At 46.0% G+C, this 17,118-nt stretch overlaps 1 protein-coding gene across 2 annotated transcripts in view; it reads left to right on the forward strand.

Annotated features, from left to right (window-relative positions):
- LOC102497482 (catenin delta-2) overlaps positions 1 to 13,649 on the forward strand; it is a 445,613-nt gene extending 431,964 nt beyond the window's left edge. For both annotated transcript variants that reach the window (XM_014585846.1, XM_014585847.1), the window contains 3 exons: positions 1,449 to 1,580; positions 7,205 to 7,278; positions 12,455 to 13,649. In XM_014585846.1, the coding sequence (XP_014441332.1) occupies positions 1,449 to 1,580; positions 7,205 to 7,278; positions 12,455 to 12,715 (467 nt within the window). In that variant the 3' untranslated portion in view covers positions 12,716 to 13,649. The remainder of the gene's footprint in view (positions 1 to 1,448; positions 1,581 to 7,204; positions 7,279 to 12,454) is intronic.
- Positions 13,650 to 17,118: the final 3,469 nt, after the last annotated feature.

The raw sequence follows: 17,118 nt of genomic DNA on the forward strand, positions 1-17,118 counted from the left end.
AGGGTGGGGGGGGTGGGGGGGGGGGTGGTGGGAAGACACAGGATGGGAGCGGGGCACAGGGCAGGGGAGGTGAGGCACCATTGCCTGTGTCTCAGCCAGGCAGGAGCCGACACAGAGCCCAGCTGATGGCTTGTTAAGAGCTAAGTGGTTCTTGCCCCACCTTTAGGCACCAAAACCCCAGCTCTGAGTAAGAAGCAGTGGCTGTACCTCCCAGCCCCCCAGCCCCCTAATCCAGAACAGAGATGGCCCTTATTCCAGGCCTTTTTGTCCTTCCCTCACCAAACTCACTTCTCCAACATCAGAGCCTGGGCCTTCTCTTTTCCACCATGCAGGCTCGCAGGGTGCTGGGAGAGCAGCACTCCATTAAACCATCTGCTGGAGGTTCATCTGCGCGATGAGGGTGTGCTACAGGCTGCTGAGGCTGACCTAGGTTTCTTCCCCCCCCTGCCCTCATCACTCAGATGCTCTTTTCAACTGGTGTTGGGTGAGGTTCAAGCATTAGTGTTTTTTAAAGGGTTGCAGGTCATTCGTTCTAATGGCAGCCAAGATCAAACCTCTGTGGGTTTCAAGGGCCGAGTGGTGAGCCCTGATTTTATTTTGACAGCCTTGAGAGGTGAGTAGAGGGCCTTGATTCAGGCCTGAGGAAATAGAAAAGAGCTTCCTCTGTTACCTTCCTGGAATGTGGCCGGACTCCTCTCCAACACTTCTGCTTCTATTCTCTTTTATATCCATCTCTTCAGTGGATTGAGAGCTCCTCACGTTTAGGAAGAGGGACCCAATTCAGTGACTCACACTTCTGTCTCCCACTGCAGCTACCCTCGGGATTTGTATACAGAAGATACTAAGGAAGGAAGCCAGATGGTGGTACAGCATTAATTCAGCTGTCCCCCACCTGGAAAGGTGCCCAGTTCGTGGCCCAGGGTCTCCCTGTGTATGCCATGTGCACCCACACATGCCTGTGACCTGGGCTGGCTGGGCTGTGGGTGGATCATGGTGTGGTAATCCTCTGGGGGTATCTCTCTCTCTCTCTCAATAAATAAATAAAATTTAATAAACAGAAAAGAAGTAGGGAGAAAATATGAAAAGAGGAAAAGGGAAAAAGGAGGAAAAGAGGAGACGAAGAAAGCAGGACCAGTCTCCTTCCTAGAACTGCCCCATACACCTTGGGCAGGTCATGTTTCCACCATGCCTCTCTGAAGGATATGGCCCCGGGATATACAGTCCTTCATTGCCTGCTTCCAAGTCTATGTCTCCTGAGCTATACAGCCTCGATTGTCACAGGTGAAGGAAGAGGGTAAGGACAAGAGCCAAAACTATAAAAAGCTTACAGATCCATGCATGTTGACTCATGTTGACACTTGTGTATTTACGACATTAACTTTTGTGCAAAAAAGTATACATGCTATGGAATGAGATAGAAAAACCATCCTTCTGATTTCTTTATGTAGCAAGTGCCCCAGCTTCACCTCGGGAAATGATCAGCCTCAAAGAAAGAAAAACAGATTATGAGTCCACTGGCAGCAATGCCACATACCACGGAACTAAAGGTGAACACACCTCCAGGAAAGACACCATGACAGGTGAGCTCTGTGGGTGCACCTTCTTCTTGGAGAAGGCCCTGGGGACAGGGAAGAGGGCTGGGATGCTGGGTTTCAGCCTTTGTATCTTATCAGGACTTCAAGACTGTCCAGTCATTTGAGATCTGGATAGCCACAATTCCCGGGAGTTGTAAAACAAAATGCTTTCTACATACATTTTTTCCCTCAATGTTTCCCTCTCACTTTCCCAGTTCATAGCATTCTCACAATTAGAGAGAGGAGGTCACTGCTGACTTCTTCATTGGCATGATCCACTGTGGAAAGGGTTCCAAGATGGTGGGTACATATAGTCAGGTTTTGCCCATTAGGTGTGGAGGAAACAGAAAAGGGTAGAGAAGCGAAGGAGAAGGGAGAGGAGGAGAGGGAACTCAAGAGACCCAAATAGAACTCTTGTTGAGACATTGTCTTTCCTTTGCCATGATACCAACCTCTTACCATGACAAACTCCTAAGATGCTTCTGTAAGAACCGATGACCACAGTGTCTCTAAGGAGGCATTAATATTTGATGCCCTTCATTATTCATGATCTCAGTCTTATCCATTGTCTTTCCTTTCTCATCATCTCTGACTCTACGGAGGTCAAAATTGGTGTCTTTAAGCTCTCCTTCCAGCATGCCGTGTCCAGCTGTCTGATATCCAGGCTTGTCCTTATTCACCTTGTATAATTTTCTTTGTGGCGTTCATGACCACCTCCAAGCTTCCCATACCCACACACCTTCCTTCTCCATGTATGGCCCCTCGTCCAAGAAGCAGGACCGAGGATATTGCTGTAGAGGAGGTTATACTTTAAAGCAAAGCTGCCAGTGCCATGCACATGTAGACCCAGGGACCCTGCCTACTTTGCCATGTGAGCATGCAGATGGGTCCCTCCCAAAAACAGGCCATGAGGAATAGGGCTTTTGCAGAACAAGGTCAAACTAGGTCATTCATAAACATGGTCATTCATAAACATGGTGTGCAAGGAGCTCAACTCTAAAAACTGGGGTCTTCTTATTGGAAAAAATCTTAAAAGCATGAGACCTAGCCCTCTGATATTATTTAGGTATAGACCTGCAGGGGAGCAGGACAGACACGCTGAATGATTTATTAGAGTGAGTTCCCAACCCAGGATGGCTAAGATACATTTATTTAACAGCAGATGTAGGTACCCTAGCAGCAATGTGTGCTGTGTTAGCTCTGCCCAGCTGCATAAAGAAAATAAGAGCAGGTGTTGTTCATCCCCACTTCCAGGTCAGCATCTGCCTCCTGTGCAAACCCTACAAGGGAGACTCTCGCCCTCTCTCCTGAAGTGGTTCCTGCTTGGGAGAACTGAGCCCATCACACAGGCCAGAGTATCGTATTCTCATTCACTGTGTTTCCCTCGTAAATGATGCTCCAGTCATAGATGAATGTAAAGGAAGCCCTGGACGTGATTCCTGAGTTCTAGAGATGAGATGTTCAGGGGAGACTCTGTACTGATTACTCCAAAGTGATAGTTAATGCCGAATTCACCCGAGCCATCCATTTTGTGATTTGTGTTGCCCCAGGTAGCCACATCGCCCGTAATCTGGGATGACAGCTCAAGATTATAGTTATAAGAATAACTGTGAGGTTGACTACATTGCTATCATTAAGTTTGCTTCTCTTTAACTCTCTTGAGCAGTCCAATCATTCAAAAGGCATTTACATATGGATGTGTTGATACTGAAATAAGGCCAATGGCACATGATTGTGCTTCGTGCATATAATAAAATAAAATATAAAGTCTGATGTGTTCCTGATGTTTAATTTTCCCAGAAAATGGTAGGGATCTTAACAACTCCAGTTTTGAGAAATGTGTAATTTTTCAGGCTTATTTAGATGTTTCAATAGCTTTGCTCCAATTTACATATGCTGTTCAGAATTACACAGTCAATCTCGTAGCAGACCTAGAAAACACTGAGATCTTTATTGGATACATTCATATAGGCCAGTTCTTTACTGAATGTGTTTATTTAGGCAAGTTCCTCGTAAGCCAACAAGTGCTATGGAGAAGTTATTTTTGTTTAAAGAGTTATTTATTTAATTTTATTTTTAATTATTATTATTGTTTAATTTTCTACAGGGCACATGCATTCACCAGAGAGAGAAAAATAGAGGGGAGGGGGGTAGTGAGAAAGCAAGCTGCCAGGTCCAGGACTCGAACCACAGCCAGACATGTGGGTGTCCCATGCCCCAACCATTGAGTATTTATTCCCACAGCAATGGTGGTGGTGATGAGGGGTGGAGGAGGTGGTGTTGGTTGGAATGGCCATGGAGGTGAGGGTGATGGTGCTCATAGAGTTGATGGGTGGTGATGGACAGAGTGGCAGCAGGATGGTGCAGTTGATGGAGTCAGTGAGGATGGTGAACATGGAGGTGGCCATGGTGAGGCTGTGCTGTTGGTGTTGGTAGGAGAGGCTGGTGGTGGCGATCCTTGTACTGCACTGGTATGAAGTAGTCCCCAGCCAAGCCATGGGAATGAAGGGTGAGTTACTAGCTTCCACACTGAAGCGCTTCAGTAAATGTCCATCATTTTAGCATTTCCTTATATAATCAGGTTTTTTGTGGTGTCTGCACCAAAACAGTACCTTTTCTCGTTCAAGAATATATCCAGGGCCAGCTCAAGGAGTAGTGGTTAAGGCAGCTGGATGCCATATGATCAAATACAAGGTTCAAGTCCCAGACCCCACAGCTTGAAAAACATGTTGGGCACCTGAGTGTGTGCGCGGCCATCCAGAATTCCCAAAGGGGAGAATGATGGAGGAGGAGGGATTGCGGCATGACCATTGCCCATGGAAGGGGGGAAGATACTTTCTCATTTTTTTCTTTCTCTTTCCATTTTTCCCTTTCTCTTTCTCTCTGTCTCTGATAAGTACATGTGCCCTCTAGTAAATTTAAAAAAAAGGAAAGAATAAGAATAAATCCATGGGACACTTAAAGTTTCATGCACCGAAAGCTATATGAAAAGCTGCCATCTGCTTGTGCTTAGGCATCACAGGATGGGCTTCCCCTCTTCACCAGGAAATGGTGTCTCTGCTGTGGAAAGCCCTCAGATTGCACCGTGAGACAGCTACCTGTGGAAGCAGCTCCTCACCGTGGTGGGGGTCTTCTCTCCTCATCGCTGGTGCTCCTCAGACCCACCGAGGTTTTCAGTCCAAGCTTCTGTCTCCCCTCTGTGCCTAGATTCATTTTCTAACTTAGAATAAGCTTCTTGAAATGCCTTTCTCTTTAGTGTTTCCTGCCACTGAGGATCTTCAGAAAGCCGCAGTCAGCTGCTCCCCGGGGCATGCTGGGCTTTGGGGGCAACTTCACGCTTTCAACATTGCCCAGGAGGCCAGGTGTTTGGAGCACGACTGTGAAGCCCACAAGCCCAGCCCCACAAGCCTAGTGGCTACACGGCCTGACTTGTTAATTCACCCAAGGTTCTGCCTCCTATCTAAGCTTTAGCAAACAATCTATTCTATTGTTATCAGAGCATTTCTCTTATGCCTTTTAAAAGCCATTCTAGTCTTTACTATATTAATTATATTGGAAATTGGGTCTTTGGAGGCTGATACCAAAAAGGGGCATTTCTCTGTGAGTCTCTTCCTAGCTCAGAAACACGAGGACAGGACAGCTGTGAAGACCCTGTGTTTGCAGCAGTAGCTTCATCTCAGTGACACAGTCTGAAAACAGGCACATGGACTGAAAGCCCACCACAGTAGAAGCGTCTTTAGATAAGAAGCCACACACACACACACACACACACACAAATACACAGTGGCGGGGAGGCAAGGGTTATAAAAAGCTAAATGTTCTACCAAAAAAAGAAAGAAATACTTTTTACCCAAAGCAACAGAAAAGCACAGATTTCACCTTGTCCTTGAAATGACACGTTTTAGCAGTAAATTATAGCTCTGAAGGCTGATGTTGCTAAGGTTTGCTCACAGGTTCGGTCATTCATTCATTCGACAAATAGAGCCCATACTTTGGGAGTGTGCATTGAGGCCAGGCACTGCCCTCGGGGTCTGAGGACAGGGACAAAGGTAGCAACGGTGTGTCCTCCTGGAGCTTCTGCTCTGGCGGGAGAAAGCAGACAAGCCACAGGAAAATCAGTAGGACAAGTTCTCCAACAAGATGATAATACATGATGTCAAGGGGGATAAAGACACTGAGCAGGCTGGTGAGACTGAGGCTGAACCCAAACGCCGCCACTGGGCAGCCAGGCCAGCGCGTAGGGGAGGTAAGTTCCAGAGAGATTGCGTATGGTACCTCTCAGAGGCTCAGCACCCAGGCCCACTCCACAGGGGAAAGAGGGCCGGTGTGGCCTGGGCTCCCTTAACAAGAGAAGAGGGATGAGAAGTGCTGAGAAAAGCTAGGGAGGGCCAGACCCTGCAGAACCATAATGAAGAACGGCCCCAGTGTGGCGGCATTGGGGTATTCCAGGCAGAGGCAGTGACTAGTCCAATTCGGGTAACGATATCATTGTTCTGGCCGTGGGGAGTGGCATATGGATCAGAGTGCGGTAACATGGAGGTTGGACCATCAAGGAGGATTTGGTGGCCATGGTCCAGGAGAGATGCAGTTTTCATAGTCAGAAACAGAAGTGATGTGCACTCAACCTGAGAGGATGTCTAAGTGGTCTTCACAGTTGAAAGTGGGTTCTCAGCCCTTATTTCCTAAGCAGAATATTCCAAGAGACATTTCATTGATAATAGATAATAATAAGTAGAATGAATTAAACCTTCCTAGTACCTTGTATCTGTGGTGGCCTTGTTTCTATGAAAGAGTAGATGTAGTCCTATGTCATTGTCCCTTAGATACTGGAAGCAAACTTATTTCTAGTATGCTTTATAACCCATTGAGACCTGACAAACAGCATTTTCCAGAACTTTCTTAAACCATGGCATCTGAGGAGGTGTGTGCCCTGGGCCTTTGCTTGGGCCTGCAGCATGAGCTTCGAGGGCTCCAGGAGAGGGCGTGGGCAAATGGTCATCTGTGTGGCCTGGGGACTGGAGGAAGCCTTCCTCCCTTTCAGCTAGACCACAGGCAGGTCAGAGCTCAGAGTGGGGACTCAGTCTCTGCATCTGACAGGATTCCGAAGGCACAGCCTTCCAGGTACACAGGGAAAACTCAGGTGATGCTCCCTGCCAGTCCTCTGGGCCAGTGAGAAATGAACTGTGTGAAAGATGATCAAGCAGTTCTGTGAGCTCGAATGAGAAATTTTATTCTTGTCATTCTCTGGCTAAAAACTAAGCTGCCGATACAGACTTGTGCATGCTTCAGTGCAGGTGACAAGCCTTTGTTATCTGCCAGTGTGCTCCAGAAACCGAGGCAGGAACAGCTGCAGGCTGACCATCTGTTTGCCACACCCGCCCTGACTCTGTCGGCAATGTGAAGGCAATTGCGAGGGACAGATGTGCTATGGGGACTTCATAAAATAACTGCTTTTCTTTCTTAATATCTGTATGTAAAATGAAGGGTTCCAAGCCAAAGAATTTCTTCTGCTTGGATCGGGCCACAAGCCACCAAGCTTGGTTAGGGCGAGAACTTACATCAGTTGTCATTACTCCTCATTCGAAGTCTCGCTTCCTTGGCTAATACTTGTGCTCTCCTTTTGCTTTTAGCTCAAAACACTGGAATTTCAACTTTGTATAGGAATTCATATGGTGCACCCGCTGAAGACATCAAACACAACCAGGTAAAGTAAACACAGCACGTTTGCATCCATTTTCCCACTCAACTCCTGAGCAATAAGCTGGGATTAAAATAATAATAATAATAATAATTCTATCTCACAAACATTGACTGAAATAGAAAAGTCTGTCCCCTGGTGCCATCTCCTCACACTTATCACAGCACATGTGTGGGTGGTGCAGTGGCAGTCATCAAAACAGCCTTGGATTTGAAAACCACGTTTGCTTTCACTGTAACCTCAGACTCAGCCTGGGGGCAGAAAGCAAGGTTCCCACCATGATGCAAAACTAAAAGGAAGCCCCAAATAGACACATGCAAGATGCCAATTACTAAACCAGAATTGTCTAACTACTGAAAGGGATTAAGTAGCTCCTGTAACCCAACCAATGCTCATTAGGACGAAAGCTTTCATTACACATGATGGTTACCGATAAAGCAGACATGAGAAGTCAGTGTAGACAACCGGAGAGAATGCACCATGCCATGCCTAGCTACTCGGAGTCTAGCTGGGGACCAGAGGCATCATCACCTGGAAGCTGGTTAGAAATGCAGGAGTTACCACGGTAACACGGCGCTCTACGATGCTGGGCACACATGCGAAGGTTCTGGGGGTCTCGTCCTGAGGACTCCCCATGCACCCTAGGAGTGCACCCATGGGCCTGTGGCCTGGGCTGCCTGTGGCCTGGGTGTGGATTCTGTGAGGACCCTCTTGGGAGTGTCTTCATCCCATCAGCCCTCTCATGGAAGAAATAAACTTAACAACAAAAAGAAATGCAGGAGAGATTCATCTCTGAGTGCTCAGTTCACAGTTTGGCAGTGTACATGGTATGGAGTCAGCACAAGGTCTTCTCTCATCCTGCTGTAAGAGCTGGAAGTCCTCATGGCATGGATCTTCATAGTATATTCAGACATTCTGCTTTTGAGGATAAGGTTCAGTAGAGATGACTTTATGGGAGCAGGCATCACAGGACAGAACACAGAGAGGGGGCCCCAGTGTCTCCCCCCTGAGCCAGTGGGTCACCTCTACTTCCCAGAAAGACGCTGCCCAAAGGCAAAGCGAGCACCAGCCTTTGCTCAGCTCTTTGTCTTTGACAGACAGCTACACTGAGAAATCCCCACTGTGCTATAGGAACATGGTTCTACTTCCATCCCAGGCATCTGGTTTATGCAACCTATGCAATAAGTTAAAAATGCATTAGCTTTTCTATTGGGAGAGCATACATTTGGGGCCATTTCAGCTGCCAAATTTTGAATGCCGTCAGGTATTGCCCTAGAGAAAATTACGAATGCAGCCAGTCTTCCTCCACCATGGGTGCATTTCCCAGATGGTATCTATCCCACTAGTCCATCAAAGGAATCCAGTCCCACTACCCACCCTACAGCTGGCACACACTCCCAGAACTCAGCACTGAACCTTAGAAGTGACTTTATGAAGACTACAGATGAACTGAAGAAGTTAACCCCTGCCAAGGTAAGACTCACACAGCAAGCTTACAACCATCCACAAATACCTACTTACCAGAAAGACCATGGGTAAAAGGATTGGAACAGGTTGTGAAAAATATGGAAACTGTAGCCAGTCTGGAGGAGACTTCGGCCTTATGAGTGACCTCCTCTGAGGACCGCCCTGGGTCCAGCCCTGCCTCTGCTGGTCACTGAGACCAGCACTAAGAAGACTCATCTCTCCTGTCTCCTTCATCCACTGACTTCCTTTCTTCCCATAGAGCTTGAAGTCGACTCAGTGAGGTTTGTCCACCTTGGCTCTGTGGGGACTGTCCTAGCATGGTGGCAAGAGCATGGGCTTGAGAGCCAGTCAGGCATGTGTTTGGTTTCCAGCTTTGCAGTGACACCAGCCATGACATCTTGGAAAAGCTACTTAACTTTTCTGAGCTTTAATCTCTTCATCCATAAAGTAGGGATCCGGTGGAAGGGTGGATGAGTGGGTTAGAAGGCAGATAGGTATGCATACAGATACAAATAGACATAGGCGCACACGTACATGTATGTTTAGATTATCTGAGGATCAATCGAAGAAGAATGTGCTGAATATTGCATATGGTGCCTACTGAAATAGAAACAGTAAACTCTGATCACTCCGTGTACAACCCGTCCAAACCTCCCAGCTCTGAGCCTGTGTGTGTTCTGCCCCCGATAGCAGCACAGTGCTAGAGTGGGAAGTCTCTACCCAGCACCAAGCTCCTCAGAGACCAGCAGGGAGTCCCAGCCTCTCCACAGTCTGCCATACCTGGTCTCAGTGATGTTTAGTTGCGGTGGTTGCATCTTAATTCCAAGTGGCCCTCTGTTTCCATGCCCTCTGGCTCTCTTGGTTTGCACTCTGCAGCCTTTCAGACTTTCACAGGTTGACGGAAATCTGCTTCACTCAGGCAAACCCTGGCTGGAAGTGGATGCGCAGGAGAGCCGTTCTGATGGAGTTCACCATTCTTTGAAGAACAGGTCGATTACCCGTAAATCAATTACATATAAAAGAGGGAGTCTCACTTACTCCAGAGAAGAATTATGTGCGGGCCATTAGAAGCATTCATTCACACACGACGTGCTAATTACAAATCATTATCTATTAACTAAGACCCATTTCTAAAGGATGTTTCCATGCTGAACTTTAGTTAAATTAATAGAGAATTACTGAATCCACTTGAAAGTGATCAAACTGCATTTCTTGAAGAGTGTTTTATAATTCACAGCACACCTCCCTCCCAATTACCGCATACTGGCAGAATTTTCTGTATGCCTGAGGGTGCTGGCCGTGGGGGGTGCCCTCATCCCTTGCCTTGCCAAGTTCTACTCTCTTCAGGGCAAGGTGCTTGGACAGGAGCCCTAGAGACAGTCAGAAGGGAAAAGATACAGGGCCAGCCATTGGCATGGTGGTTAAAGCAGCTGAATCCCATGCAGCTGACTATGTGGTTCAAGTCTCAGACCCAGCAGCTTTAGAAATAGGCCAAAAGGGGAACCAGCAGTTAGCGTAATGGCTAGGTTGCTGGACTCCCACGTAGTCGACCACGGTTCACGTCCCAGACCCAGTAGCTTAAAACTCACGCCAGGCTCGTGTGCGTGCATGCCCAAGATCCCAAGAGGAGAATGGAGGAGAAGGGATTGCAGCATGACCATCCCCCCTGGGGGGTGATTTCTCGCCTTCTGTCTCTGTGTCTCTGTCTGTCTGGCGAGCGCACGTGCCCTATAGCAAAAAACCTCTCCAAAAAAAAAAAAAAAGAAAAAGGGCCAAAGCATGTGTATGTATGAGCGCACATAGCAAAAAACCTCTCCAAAAAAAAAAAAAAAGAAATAGGCCAGAAGCATGTGTATGTATGAGTGCCCAAAATCCCAAGAGGAAAATCACTCGTCTCCTCTGAGGGGTGCTTTCTTACTTTCCCACTCTCTCTTTCTCTCTCTGGAGAGCAGAAATCTGTGCCCTATAGCAAAATTAAGAAGGAGAAGGGGGAGGAGAAGAAGAAAAGAAGAAGGAGAAGGAGAAGAAGAAGGAGAAGAAGAAGAAAGAAAGAAAGAACAAATGCTACTGCATACACTATCAGACCATGAACACCATTGTTCTTCTATCCCAGAAACCAATTAGAGGGAACTAAGGAACTAATTCTTGACTTTCTGTATGTCCAAGGCTTCTGTGATCTCATTAGCTCTCCAAGACCCCTGCATTAGACAATAACCTGCAGAGGACAAGAGTAGAGCAGGGAGCACTGAGATAGGCTGGAGGCACCAGACAATTCTGAATGCCCTCCCCTAGTAAAAGCCTTTATAATTCTACAGCACTGTGAGTTCAATCCATTTTTTGTTGTAGTTCAAGAGAGAAATAAAGTGCTCCTCAATGGATTGTGGTCATCCTGCCATCCTTTCTCCCCATTTCTTCAGCCTGTTGGGATCTGGGGCATGCACGCACATGTGCCTGGTATTTTTTTCCCTAAGCCTCCAAAGCCAGGATTTGAACTGTGATGAGTTGTGTAGGATCCAGTTTTCTTTGCACAGTGTCTCGCTGCCGCTATGGGGCAGCTTGCTTTCAGTCTATTCTGCTTTGCGCCAGGTTAGGAGATGTTTGCGCTCTGGAGTGCACAATCCTTGCAATGGACTTGCTTTTTCTATTTGGCACTTTTCCGGGTATGGCTGTGCTAACTGGTCACTTGGGAACATGGAATAGAATGACCCATGACAGGGACGCTTCAATTCCCCTTCAGGCTCCAGGGGTCAGGCATGTACTGATGACAGTCCTCGGTGCTGGCAGGAAGATGCCCATGTGACCTTGGGGCCTTGGACATCTTCGCTGTCCTTAGATTGCAACACCTAAGTGTGATACGAAGGCAGGAAAAAATGAAAATAAGCTCCACCTCTTCAATGAAAAAAAAAAATTATGTAGTGACCTGGTGCAGCCACTGCAGCCATTAGTTTGACAGTTCCTCAAAAAGTTAAGCGTAGAATTGCCACAGGACTCACTCCTGGGTACATACCCAGAAAGTCGACGCAAGGCCTCAGTCAGATACAGGGACACCCCAGTTCATCACAGCATTACTACCCTCACCAACGGTGGGAACAACCCAGTGTGCACCGGCAGACGAACGGATGAGCAAAATGTGATCTACCCGAAGAGAATGATTCAGCCTTAAACAGGAAGAAATTCTGACGCGTGCTACACCATGGATGAACCATGAAAACATGGCACTTGGTGAGAGGAGCCAGACACACAAAGTCACACCAGGTGACTGCATTTCCAAGTGGTACCTGATGAAGGCAGGTCCATAGGCAGAAAGTAGAATGGTGGTTATGGCTGGGGTCAGCGGGAAGGCGGCTTGCGTTAAACGGGCACAGCGTCAGTTTGGGGTGACGCAAACGCTGTGGTGACGGACAGTGGCAATCATTGTACAACTCGGTACCACTGACCTGCACCTCCACATGGTTCCAATGCTGAATTCCCCATGCTGTGTATTTTATCACAATCATAAGAAATGGGCAGGTTGTGGAGAATGATGGCATGTGGGCCCAGGAACCAGCTTTCCAAAGAAAAGGCCACGGCAGTGGCAGTGTTCCTGGAAGCCCTGCTCTAATGATGGCCTGGGTGCATTCCTAGCCTCCTTTTGGAAGGACTCGAGCCCCTGACGTCGGGGAGGTCAGGTTCAGAAAAGCAAACGAACCTAGCGTGGCTCTCCTTTCGTTTGCAGGTTTCAGCACAGCCCGTCCCCCAGGAGCCCAGCAGAAAAGACTACGAGCCCTACCAGCCGTTCCAGAACTCCACGAGGAATTACGATGAGTCCTTCTTCGAGGACCAGGTCCACCATCGCCCGCCCGCCAGCGAGTACACCATGCACCTGGGCCTCAAGTCCACCGGCAACTACGTTGACTTCTACTCAGCGGCCCGTCCCTACAGCGAACTGAACTATGAAACGAGCCACTACCCGGCCTCCCCCGACTCCTGGGTGTGAGGAGCCACAGCCGAGGCCCCCGGGAACAGTGCATGTGCATGCATACCACAAAACATTTCTTTTTTTTCCCCCCCTGCAAATTTAGTTTGTTAAAGCCTGTTCCATAGGAAGGCTGTGATAACCAGTAAGGAAATATTAAGAGCTATTTTAGAAAGCTAACTGAGTCGAAAGTTAACTTGGAAATCAGTAGAAAGCTAAAGCGATCCTAAATATCACCGTGCGACACCTTTCTAGTTGGGGCTGTAGAGTATTAAAAAGTGCTTTATACTGAATGTGGCTGATGGAAGGAGCGAGCAGACAGCGGTCCAGGCGGCGGGGCGTGAGGGTTATCATGAAGCACAAGACAGACTAGTTCACACACCTTATGGGGGACGGCTTCTCACGCTTTGTTTACTCTCATCCGTTGTGACTCTAGGCTTCAAGTTGCATTGGGGTTCCTCTGTACAGCAAGATGTTTCTTGCCTTTTGTTAATGCATTGTTGTAAAGTATTTGATGTACATTACAGATTAAAGGAGAAGGGCATCGTGTATATTACACCAATGCCGCCGTGTTTCCTCATCTATGGTTCTAAATATTGCTTCGGTTTCAGACTTTTGAAAGATGTATGGATTTCCAGTTTTTCTTTTCTTTCTCCCAGTACGTTTTAACAAAAAAAAAAGAAAAAAAAAGAAAAAAGAAAAAAAAAAAACAGGAAAAAAGGAATATATAGCAGTATTGTTCGTTCTGATATGTGAATTTGTTTGTGGCAACTAAACAAGGCATTCAGCAGTTTCTGACAGTTAACATCCATCATTCCACACTCCTTGTCAACAAAGTGCTTTTTCACTGCCTACAATTTTAGATGTAGATATTTGAAATAGATTTTTTCATTTATACCAGTTTTCTTTATGATGATACAGTGTTAAAAGAAAATAAATTACAATTGATCTGTCATCCATATCTGCTAAGAATGTCTATTTCCAAGGACCTATCTTTAAAAAATACACATTCTTGCTCGTGTGTCTGTGCGTGTGTGGGTGTGTGTATGTCCACGGAAGTATCAAGATGCCCTGTGCGAGACTTTATTTTGATAGAAGCTATCTCATTTGCTGTCCATCCTGTATAAACTTTATTTTTTTTTTTTTTTTTTAGTATAAATGTACATCCGTTTGTTCCTTTTGTACTGTATCTATTTTTCCGACCATCTAGTGACTCAGGAGATTAGGCCAGGTGAAGTGAAGTTATAGGATTCGCACACATTCTCACATATTCTGGGATACCCACCGTCTCTACAAGTCCATTTCCTCCCACGTTTTACGCCCTCAGAACACAAGGAACCATGGCCAACTCAATAATTTCACTTTGGGGCCAATTACTTGAAGTATCCACAGAAAATGTAAACTGCTCACCTTACTCCCCTCAAACTTTTTGTTCATGTGGCAGGGAGCAGTGGGCAATTATGGATTAGATTACAAAAATTGAACTTGAAGCTAATGTTAGAATAGTGGTTAACAGAGCTAAGAAATAAGGCTAACCATTAAAAAAATAAAATGGGCTGTGGGTAAATTAGCTTTGCTCTTTAGATGCAAGTGGCTGAGGCCGGTAGGTGCCTAGTAAATGTTAACTGTTCTTGGAAAAAATAAAAAAATAACAAAAGAAATTGGCTGCCATCTTCCTTTAAAACTAACTCCCCTTTGCTCTTCTTAGTTTAATTGAGCTCAGAGTCTAAAATCGGTGGTTCTTTCTCCAAATTTAACAACCATCATAAGATACTTGACATATAAATAGGTTTGGGAATGAAATGTGAATTTCCAGAATAGAGCAGCAGACAGAAGTTTATGAATGTATTTTTCTACACATTTGGTATGGACTGGACCTTGTCCCATTATTTCCTGAAGGACTCCACATTTCTGGATTTCCTCCCTGGACTGCTCTAGCCTTTCTAGAGGGAGATAAATACATAGCTTCAAGAACTGTGTTTTCACACCATCTATGACACTAAAAGAAATAGTAAAGATCAAGGTAGAGGGTGTGGTCTGAACATGACTTAATCATAACCTGATAGCTGGTTTATCCTTTCCAGAAGGAGACAAGGACTCCCTGCCTGGTCTGAATCACACAGGGGGAGGTTAATCCATGCTCTAAGAAAGTCCTTCTCCTAACAGAAACTTCCTGTTTTCCTTGTGATCTTGAGTTTCGAAGAATGCCCATGTTTGTGACTCTTAAAGACCAAGGAGACCTTTGTGGTCCACGATTCTTTGAGAGCACATTGCACTAGGCTATTTAGTTCATTCATCTGGGAGCCTCTGACATCAGAGATGAAGGTTGGAAAAAGAAAGTTACATGTTCATAGTTACTCAAGCAAATCCTTTTCCTTTTCATCTAGACACACAGAGTCATAGAAATAAAAGACAGATAAATGATTGATTGAGAGGTAGGTAATATAGACAGATAGATGGTAGAAAGATAGATTGAAGATAGATCATGATAGACAGACGGAATTTCACCTCATCAGTGAAATAGCCTGTAACTCTCACAGGCTTGCTTGGCAAAGGTTGGTCAGTTGGTGATTCATTATTCACAACTTAGGCTATAAGGGATAAAAGCTCCGGTTGGCAAGACAGCTTTGGTTTTGCTTTCATCGTGCTGAAGTGACCAAGACCCCACTCCCCCAGGTGCCTGCCTCTCAGGTCTACAAGAGCCTCCAGATCCTGGGTTATCCTACTTGAAAGGGGGATGGCATTTTTCTGAGGGGGAAAAGAAAAGAAGCTAGAATTTTTTTTTTCTATTCAGTTCCTTTGATAGATCATAAATACAACCAATGCACTTAAATAACATACAAAATCCAAGTATTATATATGAAAAACAGACCTTTTAATAAAAAAAATCTTGAGAATGTTGATCATCAGGCAGCTTAAATATACCATTGTGAATACTATTAACATTTTTCAAACGATCTTTTAATCTTGACTTCAACTGAATAGTGCATACAAGGGGAATTAAGAAAGTTTGTGGGAAAATGGAATTCAAGCACACATTCATGTTGGTGCCATATAATAAGCATTTTTCCATAAACTTTTTGGAAGACTCCTCCTATGCATGCTTTGATCCTCATTAGCAATCATGGATCAGACAATAAAATAGCAGGTTCCTAAGCATTAGGATAACACAAGATGCCACATACTCGGTGCTAAGCTAGGTGAAGACTAACCACTGGTGACTCATTTCATGTTAATAAGACTCACACATGAGAGAGAAAAAAACACCAGACAGAAAACTCCATGTATCTGGTCTGTCTTGTTTTCTTACTTCAGCTCCTCTGCACCGTCTGATCCTGTCCCCTCGTCCCCTGAGAATCGCACCCTGACAGGTGAGCTTTGGCTGCCTGATAACACCTGGCATTCCCACTCATGTCGGTGTGAGGAAAACAAATGTGACTCTTGTCTGAGAAATACTGTACCAAAGTCTCCCTCCAGGCTGCCAGGGTCACTCACCAGCAGACATAGATACTCAGGATGTCCCAACTCATCCCCACCTCTGAGGGTTGGAGAATAAGGCTAAGGCCACCAGGTGACGAAACCTAACGGCACAGCCCAACCTTTGTCTCAAGACAAAAGAGCCACTCTGGAACCTCTGTATGACAAGGGGCAGGGTAGCCATCAGGAACACAGTTGTAGCTAAAGACCCTGCCAGTTATGCAGACAGGTGTCTCTGACCCCTGCAGCATTTTCTGCTGTTTCTGTCCCTTGATCCCTGGATGTGGTGTTTCCAAACTGTGTTCAAGACATTATGAACAACTGTCTCATCAATAACACGCTGATCTCTACCCTATCCTCAGCCTAGAGGTCCCTGGTCTCTTGAAAGTCCCCCAGGCCTCTAGAACCAGAATTGATCTCAGGACACACATGGTAAAGTAATGCTGTTGTTACGGTCTTCATGTGTCAGCTAACTCAGGCCTCACTCGTAGTGCATCTGACTACCAGGTGCTGCTTGGACTCTGCTGACAGTGTCATGGAGTTTATGGAGCATGCCCAAATTACCTCCTAAAACCTGAATATTTTGATTCAGTTTGCCTGAAGGGTTTTATACAAGGGGCTTGATGAGTGAGTACTTAAGAGAACTGTACCTGTGTGCTACCAAGGCCTGGTTCCACTCTTAGAACAGACTTCTTCCCACTGGTACATCCCAGAACAGGGTCTTCATTAAAGTCTGCTGGCTCATGCAGAGCAGAAGACCTTTTGCAGATCACCTCACCTTAATGCAATATTGCATTTTGTAACTTATAGGACTAAACAGCAAGGAGAATCTGGGGTGTACTGCCCAGTACATGGCTTTCCCAAGAGAAGAGACTAAGACCTCCAGATGCTTACAAACACCCAGAACATTCCCAGTAACGGACCCATGATGTTTCCAGACAAAGCTG

This window comes from Tupaia chinensis, unplaced genomic scaffold (genome assembly GCF_000334495.1).
Source record: "Tupaia chinensis unplaced genomic scaffold, TupChi_1.0 Scaffold000096_1, whole genome shotgun sequence".
Classification (NCBI taxonomy): domain Eukaryota; kingdom Metazoa; phylum Chordata; class Mammalia; order Scandentia; family Tupaiidae; genus Tupaia; species Tupaia belangeri.